The sequence below is a fragment of the Carcharodon carcharias genome, chromosome 13, assembly GCF_017639515.1.
Source record: "Carcharodon carcharias isolate sCarCar2 chromosome 13, sCarCar2.pri, whole genome shotgun sequence".
NCBI lineage: Eukaryota > Metazoa > Chordata > Chondrichthyes > Lamniformes > Lamnidae > Carcharodon > Carcharodon carcharias.
Window position 1 is genome coordinate 64069067 of NC_054479.1, and position 23837 is coordinate 64092903.

A 23837-nucleotide genomic window follows, 5' to 3' on the forward strand; every position below is an offset into this window, starting at 1 on the left:
CTCACACTAAAGGAATACATGCTCACATGTGAACCAAAGTTGAGATAATTAATTCGTGGCAGCAGAGTCAAAAACAGGAGGGACAACAATCACAGTTGCGTTGGGAGAGGGATGATATGGTGCAGGATCCTCACGAGAGTGCTCGCCGCTGACCTCACCGTCACCATAGGCACGGTCCACATCTCCACCAGTCAGTGCGATGGCCGCTCCTCAAAGTGAGTGAGGGGTCTAATGTGGGCCACTCCACCCCTGGTCTGGGACCTCTCCCTGCTGATGTGAGGCAGCTTCTCCTGCATGAAAACAGATGGAGAGAGTATGAGCGCAGGACACATGGCCCTGTGAGGAATGTTTGTGTGGTGAGCGGAGCCATGGACAGGATGAGGATCTGAGTTCGAGAGGGTATGAGCCTGATGGAGATGTGAGGGTGTATGTGAGTTAGCGGTGTTGTCCCTTGAGGTGTGAGATCCCTGTGGATTTGTGATGGGTTTGTGAGTGCGTGAGTGAAGAGAAGAGTGACTTATCTTGGCAAAACGAATGAGATCATTCATCCTGTAGAGGCACTGGATGGCTGTCCTCTTTTGCAGGGTGTTGGCGCTGACCACCGCTGGCACCGCCTCCTGTGCTGGATTGATGATACTGCTGCCCTTCCTGCGGCCAGAGCGGGGGTAGAGGACATCACAGTGGTCCCGCAATGCGTCCAAAAGACACTCGAGGGACAATCGCTGAAGTTGGGGGCTGCAGTCTCTTTGCTTTTTGGGGCCATCCTGTCCTCTGTGCCACAGTCCTGGGCTGGAACTGAGAGGTCTGCATGCAGCTGCACTCAAATGTGGCGCCCGGTGTGATGAAGCGGTGAGGTGATGGCGTGGCAAGTAAATGATGCGGCATGAGAAGCCGCCATTGCCCATTTGCTACCACTTAGTGCAAATCTGACAACCTAAACAATCTTCGACTATGTTCCTAAAGCGTGTTTTCATGGGGAAAGCTTCGGAGTATTCATCTGTTCCAGAAGAACAGTTGGGTGATGATGAGACAATAAAGATTGCTGTTCTCAGTGAGATGGTACTAGAGGCCTATGGACAGAAATTCAGAAATTTGCAAAGGGAACAGGGCTCGGCCTTCATGGAATTCGTTGCCTCCTGATCAAGCAATACCTTGATTTTCAAATTCTCATCCTTGTTTTCAAACCCCTCAATGGCCTCGTCACTCCCTATCTCCGTAATCTCTTCCAGCCCCACAACATTCTGAGATATCTGTGTTCCTCTAATTTGGGCCTCTTTTGCATTCCGATCATAACTATTCCACATTGGTGGCTGTGCCTTCAACTGCCTAGGCCCCAAGCTCTGGAATTCCCTCCCTACACCTCTCCACCTCTCCACCTCTCTACCTCATTTTCCTCCTTTAAAATACCTCCTGAAATATCTCTGTGACCAAGCTGTCGGTCATCTGAACTAACATCTCCTTATGTGACTCTGCGCCATACTTTGTTCTATAATGTTCCTGTGGGGCTTCTTGGGACATTTCATGACATTAAAGGCATTATATAAATATGAGTTCAAATGAAGATAGTAGATGTTGACACTGACGACTGGGAGACCAGTGGCTGCTGGAAGCTGACTGTTTGGAAAGGCATTGGAAGAGACGAGCAGAAACGAAATGCTCAGTTTGCAGTGAAAACAGAGGCCAGTGAATCGTGCACCTTTTCAGCCACTGCCTTCCACTGCAGCAAATGCAACAGAGAAAGCCATGCCGGCATGGAGTTCCTGAGCCACACTAGGCGATGCTTAACACAAATCTGACAATCATCATCTTAGGAGACGGATGGCTGTCACTGGTAAATGTAAGTTGTTGTTGTTGAGACTGGGACTGAGAGCTTAGAGGAAATAAAGATTGAAACTTAGAAATGAGTGCGAGAATGAGTGTGAGATTGGGAGATGTGAGTGTTCCTCTGGGACTGAGCAGTGAGAATGAGTCCAGTACGTGGAGAGGGGAAATTACAAACCTGTAAAACAATGATCCTCGCACCTCCACTGGGGAATGGGGAAAGGAAATCTCTCAGGGGGTTCACTTTCAATCAACGACTGAGAACCTGGACTGGAAAATGTAGATATCAGGTTTGAAGAAGACAGAGCCCATCAATGTCCAATAGGCAATGGACACTCACTGAATGGCCTCACAAGTGGCTATTGGTCATTTGAACAATGTATTGAAGGGCTGCCCAAGTCAATGTAAAGGAGCTATTGAGGGGCAAGTGTTTAATCCAAATTTCTGAAAACCACCTGGATCCACCAAGTGCAATTGCCTCTTTGTGGTACTGTGCTATCAGGCTGTTAGTTGGAAATATCATCAAGCCGGCTGCGATTCTCTCACCTGCATCAGTTCAACGAGAGCGACTAGGTCTGCCAGGGACACTTTCTCTCCCGTGATGTATAGTTTGTCCTGAAGGAACTTGTCTTCAAGGATCTGGATTGATTTTCGTAGACCCTCTAGGGCTTCGTCCATTCTATCCTTGGGAATTGGCTGCCCAGTTAAAGCTGGCAACAGGCTCTAGGATAAAACACATGAGGAGAGGTCAGCAGCCCAAGGTGCACTCACAGGAGGTAAAACACAGCCCTGAGGAACCTGAACACAGCAGAAGGCTGAATTCCGGCATTGGAATTGTGGTTCAGTGAGTCTTCTAGCTCACTCACAATTTGCAAATATCCTTTAGAACATAACTGCTAAAAATATCCCTTTACATTGGTGTCTGCATGTCACTCTCCCTGGTCTGATTCTCCTCTCTCACTGGCTGTGGTGTCAACATCCAACAAACATTCCCTCCACCTTGATCTCCTTGAAGCCCAACAGAATATCTATTCCCTCTCTCTGTACCTCTTTTGGCCAGAAAGGATCATTTCCAAAGGCCAACAAATATCTCCTCTTACTCTCTGAAGCCCACTAAACAGTCCCTCTCCCACTAAACAGCCTCTTCCCCACTAAACATCCCCTCCCCCAATAATCATCCCCTGATAAACAATCCCTCTTTCCCAATAAACATTACCTTCCCTAATAAACATCCTGTCCTTTCCCCAATAAAAATCCCCTCCTCCCCAATAAAAATCCCTTGCTTTCCCCAATAATTATTCCTCCCCAGTGTAGAGTCATTCCCTCCTACGAGTGATCCCTCCTCCAATAAATGGTCACTCCCCAAAATGCATTATGTCTACCTGCATTGAGCAAAGTTCCCCGCAACGTGTGACCCGTCCAATTAATGATCCCTTCCATTAATAACATCCATCTCCCAGTGAGAAGCTCCACCCTGACAAGCAGCCCCTCCTTCATTGAGCAGGGCCTCCCCTGATGACTGACCCCTCCTTCACTGAATGGCATCTCCCCAATGAGTAGCCCCATCCTCCAATTAACAGATCCTCCTCTATTAAATGACAACTCCCTCCAATAAACGGCTCCTCCTGTCAGTGAAAGACACCTCCCTCAATGATGGCCCCTCCCTCAATGCCTGACCCCTCTTCTTTATACTGAGTGGTGAGGCAGTGGGATTCACTTCCAAGGTTAAAGGTTGAGAGGCTGTAGTAATTATGTTTTTATTTAATGTGCAATGTACCTTTAAGAATAATACGTGTTAGGAGAGATCACATGATCTGTAGTAACCAGTAGGAGAGTAGTGTGGGCTGCCTCAGCAGTCAGTGTAGAGTTGAAGTTGAAAGCACACATGTAGTTGCTGCTGAGTATATTATAAATAAACTTTAATTTTCCACCCCAGAAGTGTCTGCTGATCAACACTATCACTAACAGTACAACTCGGCTACTCTGCAACAAACTGGCAACAAGGATAAAAACAGAATTGAACAGAAGAAATCAAGTTAGAAAGAAATTGGCACTGTACATCACTCGGTGATTGGAAGTAGCAAGCTCCGTTAGAATTGAAGAAGTAATCCCCTCTCAAAATGCCACAACTTGGGAGAATTGATCCTTTTGAACCTGTCACAGGTGATTGGTCTCAATACATGGAATGCCTCGCATTCCTTTTTCAAACGAACGAGATTACGGGGGAAGGGAAGAGTGATCCTCTTGAGCACTTGTGGGAGCAAAACCTACAGCTTGATTCGAAGTTTGATGGCACCCAGTGCCTCAGATTTGAAGATTTTCAATGAGTTGGTGGACCTCGTGAAGAGTCATTTTCAACCAAAGCCCTCAGTCACGAAGCAAAGGTTCAGGTTTAATTTGTGAAATAGAGTCCCAGGTGAGACAATTGCATGCTTTGTGGCAAATTTGAAGCAGCTAACGGAACATTGTGAGTTTGCTACGACTCTGAACGACATGCTCAGAGATCGTTTATTGTGTGATGTAAAAGAGGACACTATTCAGAAAAGATTATTTTCCAAAGTGAATCTGAATTTCAAGAAGGTGCTAGAGATAGCGCTGGCCATAGAAAGCGCTGTAAGAGATTGAAAAGCAATACAGGGTGCGCAGAATGGCGCCATTCTCCACATCGGACAGGAAACCTCAGCCGAAAGTGGAGGGAAAAAGTGAGATTCTGCCGAGAAGTGGGAAGAATAAAGAAAAATAACTTTGCAGCAAAATCAAAGAATAATTTTAATAGGGGTGGAAACAAGCAGTCTTTTAGCGATTGGCAGTTTAAAAAAATCGAATGCTTCTATTGTCACAGAAATGAACATATGATGAGACAATGCAAGGAAAGATTCAAACAGGCTCGTAAACAAAAGAAGAAGCCCAATGAAATCTACAATGTAGAAGAGCCTGAAACAACAAATTCAGACATTTATTCATTGTTTAATCTGAAAGTTGGGAAGACAGAACCAATATTTGTCACGGTGAAAGTAAATGACAAACCTGTTAGAATGGAAGTGGACACAGGAGCTTTCACTACAGTGATTGGGGAACATACCTTCAGATATTTGAATAATGGTGAACATCAATTAAGTTTAGAAGAAACAGGCGCCAAGCTAAAGGTGTATACAGGCGAAGACATTCAAGTAAATTGTCCATTATGGAAGTCAATTGGCAAAGCTACCAGTGTTAGCATTGAGAGGCAGAGGACCAAGCCTTCTTGGGTGAAATTGGCTAAGGGAAATCAACCTTGATTGGCACTGAGAAGCTGGAAGTGTTCCTGTTTTGAAAAAGGAGTGTGTAAGGACTCAATAACCTGAAGAAATGCAGACTGTCTTAAACCTGGAAGAACAGCAGAAGAAACTCAGAGACCCTGCTTGATGACAGAGTTTGAGACAATGAGCAACCTTCAAAGGAAAAAAGAAAACCTGTGAAAAACCTTCACAAATACAAGATGCCCTCAGGTCAAAGTTGTACCTCTGGAAAAGTATGAAGAGAAACAGAAAGAATTCAGCACCTCTCTGAACAAACTGAAGAATGAGTTGGTAAGGAAGACACAATAATGTTCAATTTTCCAGGAGGCAGCAAACAAATACAAAATAGAGAGGGAAGAGCTGAAGAATCAGCTAAATGAAGCCAAAGAAATTTTGGAAGCAAAAGTCACAGAATTTTCCAAGAAGCAGACAGATAATAAAATTTTGGGAGATGCAACCACTAAGCTCTGAGTTGGGCGTGCATCTGAGAGAAGTCTGGCCAATAGTGAAGCCAAAAAGAATTCCGAGATTAAAGTCTGTGCTAGAAAGAAAAGTGCATGTTCCAAGCGAGGAAAGTAATTTATTTGGTCACTGGGTAGATTCACAGGGCCTCCAGCTGGTTGAAGAGAAAGTGAGATCCATAAGAGAGGTAGCTGCGCCAAAAAAACCTCAGAGTTCAAATCATTCCTAGGAATGATTGACTATTATGGGTGATTCTTATCCAGTTTATCTACAGTGCTGGCCCCCCTGCATTCTCTACTCAAAAAGAACCAACGTTGTTGATCTTGGGAGGCACCCCAGGAAGAAGATTACATAAAGATGAAACAATTGTTGCACTCGTCCAATCCATTAGTGCATTGTGACCAGACAAAAGAGTTGGTGCTGACATGTGACGCATCTCTCTATGGAATGGGAACAGCGCTCTCTCATCGGATGGACAATAGCATGGAATGGCCAATAGGTTACGTATCAAGAATGTTCACCCCAGCGGAAAAGGGGTACTCGCAGAGAGAAAAAGGCCTGTCCATCATCTTTGGTGTCAAGAAATTTCACCAGTATGTACACAGCCACCATTTTACAATCACTTCAGGCCATAAACTATTGCTAGGATTGTTTAGTGAGGACAAGGCCATGCCACCCACAGCGTCAGCAAGAATACAATGATGGGCTTTAATTCTAGCAGCATACAAATACACTTTCGTACATAGGCCTAGCAACTAAATCACAAATGCCAATGTACTTACTCATTTGCCTTTACAAGAAAATGATGAGCACATCCCAGTTCCACAGGAACCTGTTTACTGTTAAATTTCTTAGATTCCTCGCTGATATGCGCTCGACAGATCAGAGACTGGACGTCAGGACCCAGTCCTATCTCAGGTACGAGATTAAGTGCTACACGGTTGGCCTCAGGAGCCCGTACCTGACAAAATGAAACTGTACTTCAACAGAAGACATGAAATAACCAGCCGGGATGGCATCTTATTGTGGGAGCACGAGTGATAGTTCCTCCAAGGGAAGGGAGCCATTGCTAATTGAACTACACAGTGCCCATCCAGGAATTTCCCGAATGAAGACCATAGCACGCAGCTATCTATGGTGGCCTGGGATGGATGGCAAAATAGAGAGTTTAGTAAAGCCCTGTGTGCAATGTCAGCAACTGCAAAAGTTGCCAGTGACGACTCCATTAAGCCCATGGGAGTGGTCAGGTAGACCCTGGGTGCAGTTACACATTGGCTGCGTTGGACCTTTCCTGGGAACAATGTTTCTGCTCATTGTTGATATCCAATCAAAATGGTTGGATGTATGTGAGGTGAAGCCACCAACATCGGCCACTATGATTGAGAAACTACATCAGAGTTTTGCCATTCACAGACTACCGGAACTAGTCGTTTCCGATAATGGCACAGCATTTACAAGTGCTGAGTTTCAATGGTTTATCAGCCTCAATGGTATGACTCATGTGAAAATTGCACCCTACCACCCTTCCTCAAACGGACTGGCCGAAAGGGCAGTTCAAGCATTCAAGGCAGGGATGGAAAAGCTAACTGGTGATTCCTTGACAACCAAACCAGCACGCTTTCTTTTTCATTACAGGTCTACCCCTCACACAACAATAGGCGTCACATCTGTGGAGTTATTGTTGAAACGTTGTCTCAGGATGAGATTGAGTTTAATAATGCCAAATTTAGAGGAGAAGGTGGAAAGGAGTCAGGAAAGTGAGAAAACTAGACACTACTGGCATAGTTGTGAGAGGAGATTACCGTGTGAGAGCTGGTAAACGTGAAGAAATTCGGGAAAGGACCAAAGTGGTTACTGGGTGAAATAAGTGCAGTGACTGGATCTCTATCTTACCACATGGAGGCGGGAGGCCAGATCATCCATTAACATGTGGATCATTTAAGGAAGAGAGACACAAATCACCAAGTTTTGGTTCTACCAGTGACCATGACCGGGTCTGCGTTTCCTGTTGAGGATACTCAGCCCAGGACAGATATGTCTGATGTTCCTGTAAGAGTTGAGGATACAGAACTGCAAGTGCCACCGAAGTAACTGATGTTCAGGCAACTCCGCAACAGGAGATTCCTGACAAAGACTCTGAAGGTGTGGAGCTGCGATGTTCCACACGTACCAGGAAACCATCTGAAAGACTGAACTTGTAAATTCCTTACCCAGTGTAAATATTATGTTGTCTTGGAAAATATGTTCTTGTAAATATAATATGTATATCCGAGTTGTAGGGGGAGGAGTGTAATAATTATGGTTTTATTTAATGCACAATGTACCTTTTAAGAATAATACTTGTTAGGGAAGATCACACGATCTGTAGTAACCAATAGGAGAGAAGTGTGGACCACCTCAGCAATCAGCGAGGAGATAGAGTTGGAGTTGAAACCACACGTGTAGTTGCTGCTGAGTATATTGTAAATAAACTTAAGTTTCCACCCAAGAAGTGTCGGCAGATCAACTCTAAAATTAATAATACAACTTGGCCATCCTAGGACAGAGGGAATCTATATTAAGATTCAAAATCAGATTGAAGAGTTGGATAAGGAAAATGTAGTTGTTGAGACCCAGGAGCAGTGAGTAAATATGATTAGGAACGTTTGCTCGTGTGGAGGATAAATGCCAACAACACTACAATAACTTCCATTTACAGAGCTCCATTAATGTAATAAAACAGCCCAAGGTGTTTTATAGTGATCATTATGGGACAAAGATTGACACCAAATCATGTAAGGCAACATGTGTCGAAATTCTGGATCAAGGAAGAATGATTTAAGGACCATGTTGAGAGATGTTGAGACTCGGAGAGGTTTAAGGAAGGAATTTGAGATCTTGGGGCTCAGCAGCTGAAGGTACAGCCACCAATGGTGGGGTGAAGGAAATGAGGAATTCACAAAATGCCAAACAGGTCAGGGAGTCATTTCAGAGAATAATGGAGGCCGGGAACAATTCCTGAGAGAGGAATTTAAAACTGGCTGCTTTGTGGATGAGGATCGAATTGATACTTTTCTAGAAATGTAGCAAGAAAATTGCTGACTTTACCCTGAACATGAAAATCCTGGATCCCTGATACCGAATGGTGGTGTGCTGCCAAGCTAGATATTCATCCACTCGAGCCCGTTTCTGGAGGTCGGCCAGGTACCAGTGGTCAGGAACCTGGTATTTACATGCCAGATATTTCAGAGTCGCCACACTGCAAGATAAAGAATTAGAAAGTCACTCTCCCTTTGTTTCACTCTCCATCAGTGTCACTCTCCATCAATGTCACTCTCCTTTACCATCACTATCTGTCAGAGTCACTCTTTGTTAGAGTCACTCTCCATCGATATCACTCTCCATCAATGTCTCTCTTCCTCAGTGTCACTGTCCGTCAGCGTCACTCTCCATCAGTGTCACTCTCCATTACCATCACTATCTGTTAGAGTCTCTCTCCGTAAATGTCAATCTCCTTCAGTGTCACTGTCCTTCCGTGTCACTCTCCATCAGTGTCACTCCCCATCAGTGTCACTCTCCGTCAGTGTCGCTCTCCATCAGTATCACTTTCCATCAGTGTCACTCTCCATCAGTGTTACTCTCCATCAGTGTTACTCTCCTCAAGAGTCACCATAGATCAGAATCACCCTCCATCAGAGTCACTCTACAAAAGTGCCACTCTCCATCAGTATCACCCTTCATCAGTGCCACTCTTCGTCACAGTCACTCTCCTTCAGAGAAACTCTCTATCAGTGTCACCCTTCATCAGAGTCACTCTCTGCCTGTGTCACTCACCATCAGAGTCACAATTCATCAGTGTCACTTTCCATCAGAGTCACTCTCCTTCAGTGTCACTCTCCATCAGAGTCACTTCTCATCAGAGTCACTCTCATTCAGTGTCTCTTCCCATCAGCATCATTCCACATCATCGTCAGTCTACATCAGTGTCACTTTTCGTCAGAGTCACTCGCTGTCAGAGTCACTCTCCATCAGAGTCACTCTCCAACAGTGTCACTATCCATTACCATCACTATCTGTTAGAGTCTCTCTCCGTGAATGTCACGCTCCATCAGTATCACTCTCGGTCAGTGTCACTCCCCATCAGTGTCACTCTCTATCAGTGTCACTATCCATTACCATCACTATCTGTTAGAGTCTCTCTCCGTCAATTTCACTCTCCATTAGTGTCACCCTTCATCAGTGTCACCTCCATCAGTGTCACTCTTCATCAGTGTTACTGACTGCCTGTGTCAGTCTCTGTCAGAGTCACTCTCCATCAGTGTCACTCTCCATCGGTGTCACACTTCATCAGTGTTACTCTGCAGCCTGTGTCACTCCCCCCATCAGAGTCTGTCTTCATCAGTGTCATTTTCCATCAAAGTCACTCTCCTTCAGAATCACATTCCATCAGAGTCACCTTCATCAGTGTCACTTTCCATTAGAGTCACTCTCCTTCAGAGTCACTCTCCATCAGTGTCACTCTTTGTCAGAGTCTCTCTTCATCAGTGTTACTTTCCATCAGAGTCATTCTCCTTCAGAATCATTCTTCATCAGTGTCACTTTCCATCAGTCACAATCACTGTCACTATTCGTCAGTGTTACTCTCCATCAGACTCACTATACCACAGTGTCACTCTCCTTCAAAGTCACTCTCCATCAGTGTCACTCTCCATCAGAGTTACTCTACATCAGAGTCACTATCCATCAGTGTTATTCTCCATCAGAGTCACTCTCCATCAATGTCACTCTACGTCAGCATCACTCTGTATCAGACTCACTCTACAACAGTGTCACTCTCCTTCAGAGTCACTCTCCATCAGTGTCACTCTCCAACAGTGTCACTATCCATTACCATCACTATCTGTTAGAGTCTCTCTCCGTGAATGTCACGCTCCATCAGTATCACTCCCCATCAGTGTCACTATCCATTACCATCACTATCTGTCTCTCTCCGTCAATGTCACTCTCCATTAGTGTCACTCTTCATCAGTGTCACTCTTCATCAGAGTCAGTCTTCATCAGTGTCATTTTCCATCAAAGTCAGTCTCCTTCAGAATCATATTCCATCAGAGTCACCTTCATCAGTGTCATATTCCATTAGAGTCACTCTTCTTCAGAGTTACTCTCCATCACTGTCACTCTTCGTCAGTGTCACTCTTCATCAGTGTCACTCTCCATCAGAGTCACTTTTCATCAGAGTCACTCTCATTCAGAGTCAATCTCCATCAGTGTCATTCTCCATCAGTGTCTGTCTACATCAGTGTCTCACTTCATCAGAGTCACTCTCCATCAGAGTCACTCTCCATCAGTGTTACTCTCCATCAGAGTCACTCACGATCACTGTCACTATTCGTCAGTGTTACTCTCCATCAGACTCACTATACAAACAGTGTCACTCTCCTTCAGAGTCACTCTCCATCAGAGTCACTCTACATCAGAGTCACTATCCATCAGTGTTATTCTCCATCAGATTCAGTCTCCATCACTGTCACTCTTCATCAGTGTCACTCTCCATCAGACACACTCTACAACAGTATCATTCTCCTTCAGAGAAAGTCTCCATCAACGTCACTCTCCATCAGCATTACGGTCTATCAGAGTCACTCTCCATCAATGTCACTCTTCGTCAGTGTTATTCTGCATCAGACTCACTCTACAACAGTGTCACGCTGCTACAGAGTCACTCTCCATCAGTGTCACTCTCCATCAGTGTCACTTTACATCAGAGTCACTCTGCATCAGTGTCACTCTCCATCAGAGTCACTCTTCATCAGAGTCACTCTCATTCAGAGTCAATCTCCATAAGTGTCACTCTTCATCAACGTTACTGTCCATCAGAGTCACTCTCCATCAATGTCACTCTTCGTCAGTGTCACTCTGCATCACACTCACTCTACAACAGTGTCATGCTGCTACAGAGTCACTCTCCATCAGTGTCACTCTCCATCAGTGTCACTCTTCATCAGAGTCACTCTCCATCTGAATCACTCTTCTTGAGAGTCACTCATCATCAGTGTCCTCTCTATCAGTGCCACTCTTCATCAGTGTCACTGTCTGCCTGTGTCACTCTCTGTCAGAGTCTCTCTTAATCAGTGTCACTATCCATCAGAGTCACTCTCCATCAGTCACTCTCAATCAGTGTCACTATCCATCAGTGTCAATGTTCATCAGAGTCACTCGCCATCAGAGTTGTTCTCCATCAGAGTCACTCTCCATCATTGTTACTCTCCATCAGAGTCACTCTCCATCAATGTCACTCTTCATCATTGTCACTCTCCATCAGACTAAATCTACAACAGTCTCACTCTCCTTCAGAGTCGCTCTCCATCAGTGTCACTCTCCATTGGAGTCACTCTCCATCAGAGTCACTCTCCTTCAGAGATAACCTCCATCAGCGTTACTCTTCATCACAGACACTCTCCATCACTGTCACTCTTCGTCAGTGTCACTCTTCGTCAGTGTCACTCTTCATCAGTGGCACTCTCCATCAGAGTCACTCTTCATCACAGCCACTCTCCTTCAGTCAATCTCCATCAGTGTCACTCTCCATCAGTGTCAGTCTACATCATGTCACTCTTCGTCAGAGTCACTCTCCATCACTGTCACTCTTCGCCAGTGTCACTCTTCATCAGTGTCACTCTCCATCAGAGTCATTCTTCATCAGAGTCACTCTCATTCAGAGTCAATCTCCATCAGTGTCACTCTCCATCAGTGTCAGTCTACATCATGTCTCTCTTCATCAGAGTCACTCTCTGTCAGATTCACTCTCCATCAGTGTCACTATCCATTACCATCACTATCTGTTAGAGTCTCTCTCCATCAATGTCACTCTCCATCAGTATCACTCTCCTTCAGAGTCACTCTCCATCAGTGTCACTCTTCATCAGTCTCACTCTCAGCCTGTGTCACGCTCTGTCAGAGCCACTCATCATCAGTGTCACTTTCCATCATAGTCACTCTCCATCAGAGTGACTCTCCATCAGTATCAGTCTCCGTCAGTGTCACTCTCCATCAGTGTCACTTTCCATCAGAGTCACTCTTCTCAGAGTCACTCTCCATCAGTGTCATTCTTCATCAGTGTCACTCTCCATCTGTGTCAATCTTCATCAGAGATACTGTCATTCAGAGTCAATCTCCATAAATGTCATTCTCCATCAGTGTCAGTCCACATCAGTATGACTCATCGTCAGAGTCACTCACCGTCAGAGTCTCTCTTCATCAGTGTTACTTTCCATCAGAGTCACTCTCCTTCAGAATAATTCTTCATCAGAGTCACTCTGCATCAGTGTCACTCTGCATCAGAGTCACTCTCCATCAGAGTCACTCTTCATCAGAGTCACTCTCATTCAGAGTCAATCTCCATAAGTCTCATTCTACATCAGTGTCAGTCTACATCACTGTCACTCACCATCAGAGTAACTCTGCTTCAGAAACACTCTCCTTCAGAGTCATTCTTCATCAGTGTCACTCTTCGTCAGAGTCACTCACCATCAGTGTCACTCTTCATCAGTGTCAATCTCCATCAGAGTCACTCTTCATCAGAGCCACTCTCCTTCATAGTCAATCTCCATCAGTGTCACTCTCCATCAAAGTCACGCTTCATAAGAGTCACTCTCATTCAGAGTCAATCTGCATCAGTATCACTCTCTGCCTGTGTCACTCTCTGTCAGTGACACTCTTCATTAGTGTCAATTTCCATCAGTGTCACTCTCCATCAGTGTCACTCTCCATCAGGGTCTCATTTCACCAGAGTCACTCTCGTTCAGAGTCACTCTGCAGCAGTGTCACTCTCCATCTGTCACTCTCCATCAGTGTCACTCTCCATTAGTTTATCACTTCACCAGAGTCACACTCCTTCAGAGTCACTCTGCATCAGTGTCACTCTCCATTAGAGTCACTCTTCATCAGAGTGACTCTCATTCAGAGTCAATCTCCATAAGTGTCACTCTCCATCAGTGTCAGTGTACATCAGTGTCACTCTTTGTCAGAGTCTCTCTTAATCAGTGTCACTATCCATCAGAGTCACTCTCCATCAGAGTCACTCTCAACCAGTGTCACTCTCCATCAGTGTCAATGTTCATCAGAGTCACTCGCCATCAGAGTCGTTCTCCATCAGAGTCACTCTCCATCAATGTTACTCTCTATCAGAGTCACTCTCCATCAGACTAAATCTACAACAGTCTCACTCTCCTTCAGAGTCGCTCTCCATCAGTGTCACTCTCCTTCAGATTCACTCTCCTTCAGAGTCACTCTCTGTCAGTGTTACTCTTCATCACAGTCATTCTCCATCACTGTCATTCTTCGTCAGTGTCACTCTTCATCAGATCCACTCTCCTTCAGAGTCAATCTCCATCAGTGTCATTCTCCATCAGTGTCCGTCGACATCAGTGTCACACTTCATCAGAGTCACTCACCATCAGAGTCACTCTCCATCAGAGTTACTCTCCATCAGAGTAACTCACAATCACTGTCACTATTCATCAGTGTTACTCTCCATCAGACTCACTATACAAACAGCGTCACTCTCCATCAGAGTCACTCTACATCAGAGTCACTATCCATCAGTGTTATTCTCCATCAGATTCACTCTCGATCACTGTCACTCTTCATCAGTGTCACTCTCCATCAGACACACACTACAACAGTGTCACTCTCCTTCAGAGAGAGTCTCCATCAATGTCACTCTCCATCAGCGTTACTGTCCATCAGAGTCACTCTCCATCAATGTCTCTCTTCGTCAGTGTCACTCTGCATCAGACTCACTCTACAACAGTGTCACGCTGCTACAGAGTCACTCTCCATCAGTGTCACTCTCCATCAGTGTCACTCTCCATCAGCATTACTGTCCATCAGAGTCACTCTCCATCAATGTCACTCTTCGTCAGTGTCACTCTCCATCAGAGTCACTCTTCATAAGAGTCACTCTCATTCAGAGTCAATCTGCATCAGTATCACTCTCTGCCTGTGTCACTCTCTGTCAGTGGCACTCTTCATTAGTGTCACTTTCCATCACAGTCACTCTCTTTCAGAGTCATTCTCCATCAGAGTCGCTCTTCATCATTGTCACTCTCCATCAGAGTCACTATCCATCAGAGTCACTCTCCATCAGAGTCACTCTCAACCAGTGTCACTCTCCATCAGTGTCAATGTTCATCAGAGTCACTCGCCATCAGAGTCGTTCTCCATCAGAGTCACTCTCCATCAATGTTACTCTCTATCAGAGTCACTCTCCATCAGACTAAATCTACAACAGTCTCACTCTCCTTCAGAGCCGCTCTCCATCAGTGTCACTCTCCTTCAGATTCACTCTCCTTCAGAGTCACTCTCTGTCAGTGTTACTCTTCATCACAGTCACTCTCCATCACTGTCATTCTTTGTCAGTGTCACTCTTCATCAGATCCACTCTCCTTCAGAGTCAATCTCCATCAGTGTCATTCTCCATCAGTGTCCGTCGACATCAGTGTCACACTTCATCAGAGTCACTCACCATCAGAGTCACTCTCCATCAGAGTTACTCTCCATCAGAGTAACTCACAATCACTGTCACTATTCATCAGTGTTACTCTCCATCAGACTCACTATACAAACAGCATCACTCTCCATCAGAGTCACTCTACATCAGAGTCACTATCCATCAGTGTTATTCTCCATCAGATTCACTCTCGATCACTGTCACTCTTCATCAGTGTCACTCTCCATCAGACACACACTACAACAGTGTCACTCTCCTTCAGAGAGAGTCTCCATCAATGTCACTCTCCATCAGCGTTACTGTCCATCAGAGTCACTCTCCATCAATGTCTCTCTTCGTCAGTGTCACTCTGCATCAGACTCACTCTACAACAGTGTCACGCTGCTACAGAGTCACTCTCCATCAGTGTCACTCTCCATCAGTGTCACTCTCCATCAGCATTACTGTCCATCAGAGTCACTCTCCATCAATGTCACTCTTCGTCAGTGTCACTCTCCATCAGAGTCACTCTTCATAAGAGTCACTCTCATTCAGAGTCAATCTGCATCAGTATCACTCTCTGCCTGTGTCACTCTCTGTCAGTGGCACTCTTCATTAGTGTCACTTTCCATCACAGTCACTCTCTTTCAGAGTCATTCTCCATCAGAGTCGCTCTTCATCATTGTCACTCTCCATCAGAGTCACTCTCCATCAGAGTCACTCTTCATCAGTGTCACTCTCCATCAGTGTCACTCTCCATCAGGGCCTCACTTCACCAGAGTCACTCCCCTTCAGAGTCAGTCTGCATCAGTGTCACTCTCCATCAGAGTTGCTCTCCATCAGTGTCACTCTCCATCAGTGTCTCACTTCACCAGAATCACACTCCTTCAGAGTCACTCTGCATCAGTGTCACTCTCCATCAGTGTCACTCTTCATCCGAGTCACTCTCATTCAGCGTCAATTTCAATAAGTGTCACTCTTCATCAGTGTCACTCTCCATCATACACACACAACAGTGTCATTCCTTCAGAGACAGTCTCCATCAATGTCACTCTCCATCAGCGTTACTGTCCATCAGAGTCACTTTCCATCAGTGTCAATCTTCGTCAGTGTCACTCTGCATCAGATTCACTCTACAACAGTGTCACGCTGCTACAGAGTTACTCTCCATCAGTGTCACTCTCCATCAGTGTCACTGTCCATCAGAGTCACTCTTCATAAGAGTCACTCTCATTCAGAGTCAATCTCAATAAGTGTCACTCTCCATCAGTGTCACTCTTTGTCACAGTCACTCACTGTCAGAGTCTCTCTTCATCAGTGTCACTCTCATTCAGAGGCAATCTCCATCAGTGTCACTCCCCATCAGTGTCAGTCCACATCATTGTCAGTCTACATCATGTCACTCTTCGTCAGAGTCACTCTCCATCACTGTCACTCTTCGTCAGTGTCACTCTTCATCAGTGTCACTCTCCATCAGTGTCATTCTTCATGAGAGTCACTCATTCAGAGTCAATTTCCATCAGTGTCACTATCCATCAGTATCAGTCTGCATCATGTCACTCTTCATCAGAGACACTCTCTGTCAGATTCACTCTCCAGCAGAGTCACTATCCATCAGAGTCATTCTCCATCAGTGTCACTATCCATTACCTTCACTATCTGTTAGAGTCTCTCTCCATCAATGTCCTTCTCCATCAGTATCACTCTCCATCAGTGTCACTCACCATCAGTGTCACTCACCATCAGAGTCACTCTGCTTCAGAGTCACTCTCCATCAGTGTCACTCTTCATCAGTGTCACTCTTCATCAGAGTCATGTTCCATCAGAGTCACTCTCATTCAGAGTCAATCTCCATAGTGTCATTCTCCATCAGTGTCAGTCTACATCACTGTCACTCACCATCAGAGTCAGTCTGCTTCAGAGTCACTCTCCTTCTGAGTCACTCTCCATCAGTGTCACTCTTCATCAGTCTCACTCTCTGCCTGTGTCACTCCCTGTCAGTGTCACTCTTCATCAGTGTCACTTTCCATCAGAGTCACTCTCCTTCAGAGACACTCTCATTCAGAGTCACTCTTCATCAGTGTCACTCTTCGGCAGAGTCACTCTCCATCAGAGTCACTCTTCATTAGTGTCACTCTCATTCAGAGGCAATCTCCGTCAGTGTCACTCCCCATCAGTGTCATTCCACATCATTGTCAGTCTACATCAGTGTCACTCTTCGTCAGAGTCACTGTCCATCAGAATCACTCTTCCTGAGAGTCACTCATCATCAGTGTCACTCTCTATCAGTGCCACTCTTCATCAGTGTCATTGTCTGCCTATGTCACTCTCTGTCAGAGTCTCTCTTAATCAGTGTCACTATCCATCAGAGTGACTCTCCATCACTACCACTCTTCATCAGTGTCACTCTCCATCAGACTAACTCTTCAACTGTCTCACTCTCCTTCAGAGACAGTCTCCATCAGTGTCACTCTCCATCAGTGTTACTGTCCATCAGAATTGCTCTCCATCAATGTCAGTCTTCGTCAGTGTCACTCTCCATCAGACTCACTCTACAACAGTGTCACTCTCCTTCAGAGTCACTCTCCATCAGAGTCACTCTGCATCAATGTCACTCTGCATAAGTGTCACTCTCCATCAGTGTCAATTTGCATCAGTGTCACTATCCATCTGAATCCCTCTCCATCAGCATCACCCTCCATCAGAGTCACTCTCCATCAGCGTCACTCTCTATCAGAGTCACTCTGCATCAGTGTCACTCTCCATCAGTGTCACTCTCCCTCAGTGTCATTCTCCATCAGTGTTACTCTCCATCTGAATCACTCTCCATCAGTGTCACTCTCCAGCAGAGTCACTCTGCATCAGTGTCACTTTCCATCATTGTCACTCTCCACCAGAGTCACTCTGCATTAGTGTCACTCTCCATCAGTGCCACTCTCCATCAGAGTCACTCTCCATCAGAGTCACTGGCCTTTTTGTCACTCTCCATCAGTGTCACTCTGCATCAGAGTCAAGCTGCATCAGTGTCACTCTGCATCAGTGTTACTCTCCATCAGTGATACTCTCCATCAGTGTCACTCTTCATCAGACTCACGTTCCATCAGTGTCACTCTCCATCAGTGTCACTCTCCATCAGTGTCACTCTCCATCAGACTCACTCTCCATCAGTGTCACTCTCCATCAGTATCACTCTCCATCAGACTCACTCTCCATCAGTGTCACTCTCCATCAGAGTCACTCTGCATCAGTGTCACTCTTCATCAGAGTCACTCTCCATCAGACGCACGCTCCATCAGGGTCATTCTCCATCCAGTGCCCCCCCTGCACACAACCCACTGCCCCCCCCCCCCCCCACCCCCGCCAATGCACCCAGTATCAGCGCAGGTCTGTGTCTCTGTTCACTCACTCTCACTATGCTGTGTTAGCTCTCCAGTTGGATATCTTTCTTCCGACCTTGTTTCTCTCTCATGCCTAAGAGTGGATAGGAGGCTGTGAATAATGTTTGTATGGTGCTGAGGTTTCTGATTTTCTGATTATCCTCAGTGTTTCCCTCTGCTTTTGGTTCTTACAGACCCAATCCACACCACACATCTCCCAACCCTATTCCATTAATCTTGAACACTTCTATTAAATCTCCCCTCAACCTTCATTGCTCCATGGAGGAGGATACAGATTCTCTAAACTCTCAACATTACTGACATCCCCAAACCCTGGTACTATTCTGGTACATCTCCCCCTCTTGCTCTCTAAGACACTGACATCCTTCCTTTCACATAGAACATTAAACTAAGCCCTGTCTCCCCTCTCAGGTAGGTGTAAAAGTATTGAAGTATTTTGAAAAGAGGAAGGGAGTTCTGCCTGGTATCCTGGCCAATAATTATCCTTCAACCAACATCGTTAAAGCAAATTGTCTGATCATTTCTCTCCTTGAATTTGTGGGATCTTGCTGTGTACAGATTCAGTGCCATGTTTCCTACATTACAACAGCAACTACGCTTCTCACAAACCTTTCTTGGGTTGCAAAATGCTTTGGGATATCCTGAGGCTCTGAAATGAGCTGTTGAAATGCTGCTCTCTCTCTCTTTCTTTCTTTCTTTCTAGCACAGAGGGCTGACCCACTCGAGTATGAAATAGCACCTCAGTTCAGTTCCTGTGTGAGGGCTTACAGGTCCAAGCACAACCCCAGGAACCCCTGATTCTGTCCCTGGAACTGCCTCTCTATGAGAGTCGCCATTCTCTCCATGAAGGAGGCAGTGCGCTCGGCCATTATGGTCAACACAGTGCTCACGCTCCAGATGGACTCCTCGATCACGCAGACCATGGCACACAGACCCTCATGGATCTCCGCCAGATTGTCCCGCACATCCCAGTGGACATCTGACATCTGCCGCCTAATGGATGACTCCAGGGGCTCATCATCAGCCTTTGGCTCAGCATCGTCCTGGTCTCCAGCAGCCCTCCGAATGCTGGCGCCCTGGGCACTGTCTGCCTCTGCCTGCACCTCAAGCGAGTGTGAAGTGCCCTTGCCGATGTACACCAATGTTCTAGCCACCGATCTAACATTCACTGAGGTGCTGGCATCTGCGCTGATGCCTGGTTCAGAGAGCAGGTGTGACGCAGGTGCATCTGGAGCCTGGTGGTCCGCCGGCATCAGGGGTGGCCCCTTGGGGTCCAGAGAGTGAGTGCAAGCTGGTGAATCTAAGGGAGAAGAAGGACATGTATCTAGTTAAAGTTATCACACTGTTACTGTGCATGCCAGGCACCCTGGTGAGACAATGAGATCTGCATCATGGTGCCATCATACATTCCAATGATCAATGTAGACTCCAGGTTTGAGGTTCCCATCATTGAAGGGACTACACTAGAATGGTTGCACAATCCGAAACTCTTACCTCTGTGCACTGCACTCTTACCTTCATCTGGCAGCCCCTCCTCTCCACGCCTGGCTGCATGTGGAATGTGCAAGCTCTCTTGCTCTAGGGCATCCTGCTCAAACCTGGTCAGCAGCAGGTTGGGCGGGGCCTCCACCTGTCCGTGACCTCTCTGATTGGTTATGGTTTGTCTTCTCTTGAAAGAACAGAGGAGCATTGATTAGTCCACTCTCTACTTGTAGCACCATCGCAGCCTGGCCAACCCCAGCTGAGGAACACCTCACAGGGCACATCCGAGTCGTGGCCCTCAAGCTGCAAGGCACTCAGTCCAAGCAGCCAGGGCTCACCCCCTTGGCCAGCTCCAGCTCTGGTTGACAATTGGCACTAGGACTCTAACACCCCTGAGGTCCATGAGGGGATGGCCAGACCATAACACATCAGCACACTGACTCATGCCAACATAGTACTCACCCTTCCTGAGTGCAGCAGGTCATTGAAGCGCTTCCAGCACTGCACCACGTCATGATTGCTGACTGGCACTGCCACCTCCTTGTGAGGTGCAGTGGCCTCCTCCTCCCATCTCTGGGGACAAGGGTGTCCCTCCTGGCAGCTGCCTCCTCCAGGAGGACTGTGAGGCACTCACCCGAAAACCAGGGGGGCCAAGTACCCACCCACCCTGCCCTCCTGCCTGGCGTCTCCAGACACACACGACTCCATCATTTGAGTTTGCTAACACACAACAGACGTTTTTCCATGGCAGCCTCCCAGGGTGCCATTTAAACTGGCTGTCATTGGTCCCGGTGGCTGACAAGGCCCCGCCCCTGCTTAGCTCTTCCCAGTGGGGAGCGCTGTTTCACACTGTGCCCACCGATGTGAAATTGTGGTCGGGGACGGAATGTGGGTGGCGTCTCTTTTCCTGGCCAATCCCAGGCCCCTGCCAACTGCGCCTGCCCACCAAACTCAAAATTCTGCCTATAATGTCTATCCAAGGCAGCTTCACTTCCTCAGTTGCTCTGGTACAATAACCTTCATTAATTGACAAAAAAAACTTCCCGTTTTTCTCATCACCCATAAACCCCTCTCCTTGGTCAGCATAGACTCTGTTTAGAGTTTGAGATTATCAGCATGCACTCACCTCTCGCCCAGGGTGAAGTCTCCATCCTTTATCACTGGCACCAGTCTCAGAACATTAACTTTTCCAAATTCCTCACTGAACTGCTGACCTGCAGATACCACAAGAACATAAAAAATAGGACTTAGCATTGATCAGATATCACACTATGGTCACAGAATGGCACCACATATATCTAGTTAAAGGCCTGATAGGCAGAGGAAAGAGGAACAGTAAGAGGAGGAAAGGGCGAGAGGAAGAGGGAGAAAGGGAGAGAAGGAGAGGTGAGAGGGGGAAGGGAAAGAGGGATGTGGGAGAGAGGTGACAGGGAGAGAAGGTGATTGGGAGAGAGGGAGAAATGAGGAGAGGGACAGATGGAGAGAGGGTGACATGACAGGGGGAAGGAGAGACGAGAGACAAGAGCTAAGGAAAGGGAAGAAGAGGAGAGGGGAGAGGGAGGGGAAGGGGAGAGGAGAGGAAGAAAAATGAATAATTATAAGTTCAAAATGCAAACAAATTTTAGCAGACAGCAGACAGCCGTCCGATGGTGCCCAGTGGTGAATGTCCATTTGGCTGGCAGGGAGGCACTTGGAGCTGGTGACAGCTCAGCCCAGCTCAGCCTCCTGGACAGACACAGGTTCCTGGGACTACATGAGCCTGAAGGAAGCCACATGTTAATAATGTTTCTGCTTTTATTTCAAGTGTTATTAAATGGCAGATGGTAGACAGCAGCCGTAAACTGAGCCCTGACATTCCACTGACCCTTACCTGCTAACAGATCAATAAACTTAAACTCAAATGCAATGTTGTTCTTCTTGGAAAAAATGTGGACAGCTCGGCAGGTCTGAGAGTGGAGATTCAAGTACAGCTCCAGGCCCATTTTGTTCTTTAGACTTTTCAGAGTAACAGGACTAGAAGTATCGGCGGCACAGCCTTTGCTTATGTAAAGTCAATCCCTCCCCCTATTGCCAGGAAAACACTGGTTAGAGTCCAAAGATCAAGTGATATTAAACAATGAGGGAGTGTGTGTGTGTGTTCACTAAAGGAGTTCAAGTTGCTGTGGCAACATACACTTTGACACACCTGTTGTAGTCTGGAGTTATGGATTGTGATGGTAGGGGCTCTGTTTTCCATCACAGGGATGATTTCAACCTCTATGGCCTCATTATAAACAAACCTTCCACATCCATCAATTCCTGGAGTGGGACTTGAGCCTGGAGCCTGAGGCAGGGACATTACCCACTGTGCCAGAAAGATGGAGAGTTCCTCAGTGAAAAATAAACTCTCTGTGACTTGTCAAATCTAAAACCTCAGCACCCACAGGATAAGAAGTGATCATATTCCTTAAAAATAAAGCATTGTATCATTTGTTTCCCTGAATGTTCGAAGATTTTTAAACTGTACAGAACTGTGGATGATGTTCCCAGTGCAGGAATCTGCCCTAAACCAGATGGAATGGCACATGGCAACACTCTCCTTCAGGGTCGCTGTAACAATTGTTGATCAACTGATGTCTCCTGTAACTATAACTCGGGTTTAACAAATATTAATGGTTTGTTGGTTGTGTTGTTAAAGATACACAGGTGATGACATTATTTGATTAAGGGCTGGGATCGCATTTTAAGAGAATCAAATGGGACACTGGGGCAATAGCTATGAGGCAGAGAGCCGTCATGCTGCATCCTGTGAATAAACCTACTATCAAGGAAAAGATCTACATCTTGTTTTATACTTCGCCATCTGGCTTAGATCCATTTGTCACGAACGTGTAGTTGTGATATTATATTGTCAAAAAGCTAATCTTCCTTTTAAATGGACACAAGAAACCTTAAGGTTTTTTTTTATTCATACCTTGGATGTGGTCGTCGCTGGCCAGGCCAGAGTTTATTGCCCTTGTTCAGAGGGCATTTAAAACTCAAATACATTGCTGTGGGGTCTGGAGCCACATGTAGGCCAGACCAGGTAAGGACAGCAGATTTCCCTCCCTAAAGGACATCAGTGAACCAGATGGGTTTTTACAATTGGCAATGGTTTCTTGGTTATCCTCAGATTTTTAAATCCAGATTTTTATTGAATTCAATGGGCTGAAATAAGTCACCTGACCTTTTACAACTGCAATATGATCAAGCTTCTAGAAGGCTCCAAAGTGGATTACAAATAGATCTATCCAGGTGTATGAAGACATTTGGAATTTAACACGTATTTCTACAAGGTTAAACAGAAACTCATTGACAATAGTTTACCTGGAGGTGAATCTCAGCTTTATCTGGTTTTAATCTTTGTGTCTGTATTTCAGTTAATAACTGTATTACTTTTACTTAAATAACTTACAGCAGTAGTTTGGTAATAAACTAATATTTATCTTGTTTAAGGATAAAGCTTCTCTGCTGGGCTTTTTAAAATTCAACCACACACATTAAAAAGAGGCTACACACACATACACTCACAGACACAGACACACACACACACTCACAGACACACAAACACACTCAGAGACACAGACACACACACACACACACTCACAGACACACACACACACACAGGCACACACACAGACACAGACACACACATTCACAGAAACAAACACACACTCAGAGACACAGACACACACAGACACTCACAGACAGACACACACACACACACTCACAGACACACAGACACAGACATACACACACTCACAGACACAGATATACACACACTCACAGACACACAAACACACACACACACACTCACAGACACACACACACACACTCACAGACACACACACACACACTCTCACAGACACAGACACACACACACATACACACACTCACAGGCACACACAC

The 23837-nt window shown here is 45.9% G+C and overlaps 1 protein-coding gene across 1 annotated transcript; it reads right to left on the reverse strand.

Moving 5' to 3' along the window:
• Window positions 1-2343: 2343 nt before the first annotated feature.
• Window positions 2344-21892, reverse strand: LOC121286067 (glutathione S-transferase theta-4-like). Its single transcript, XM_041203073.1, has 4 exons — window positions 21781-21892; window positions 21037-21124; window positions 8649-8799; window positions 2344-2544 (listed from the first exon to the last, which is right to left on the reverse strand). Exons 1-4 carry the CDS (start codon window positions 21890-21892, stop codon window positions 2344-2346), a joined length of 552 nt encoding a protein of 183 aa, XP_041059007.1.
• Between the last annotated feature and the right edge of the window lie 1945 nt (window positions 21893-23837).

Excerpts from the sequence above, each read along its gene's own strand:
- LOC121286067 (XM_041203073.1), bottom strand. The coding sequence starts at position 21,892 with ATGGGCCTGGAGCTGTACTTGAATCTCCACTCTCAGACCTGCCGAGCT. Across the intron at positions 21,125-21,780 it reads GTTTATTGATCTGTTAGCAG|GTCAGCAGTTCAGTGAGGAA; the intron begins GTAAGGGTCAGT and ends TGGTATCTGCAG. Across the intron at positions 8,800-21,036 it reads GACTTCACCCTGGGCGAGAG|TGTGGCGACTCTGAAATATC; the intron begins GTGAGTGCATGC and ends TTTATCTTGCAG.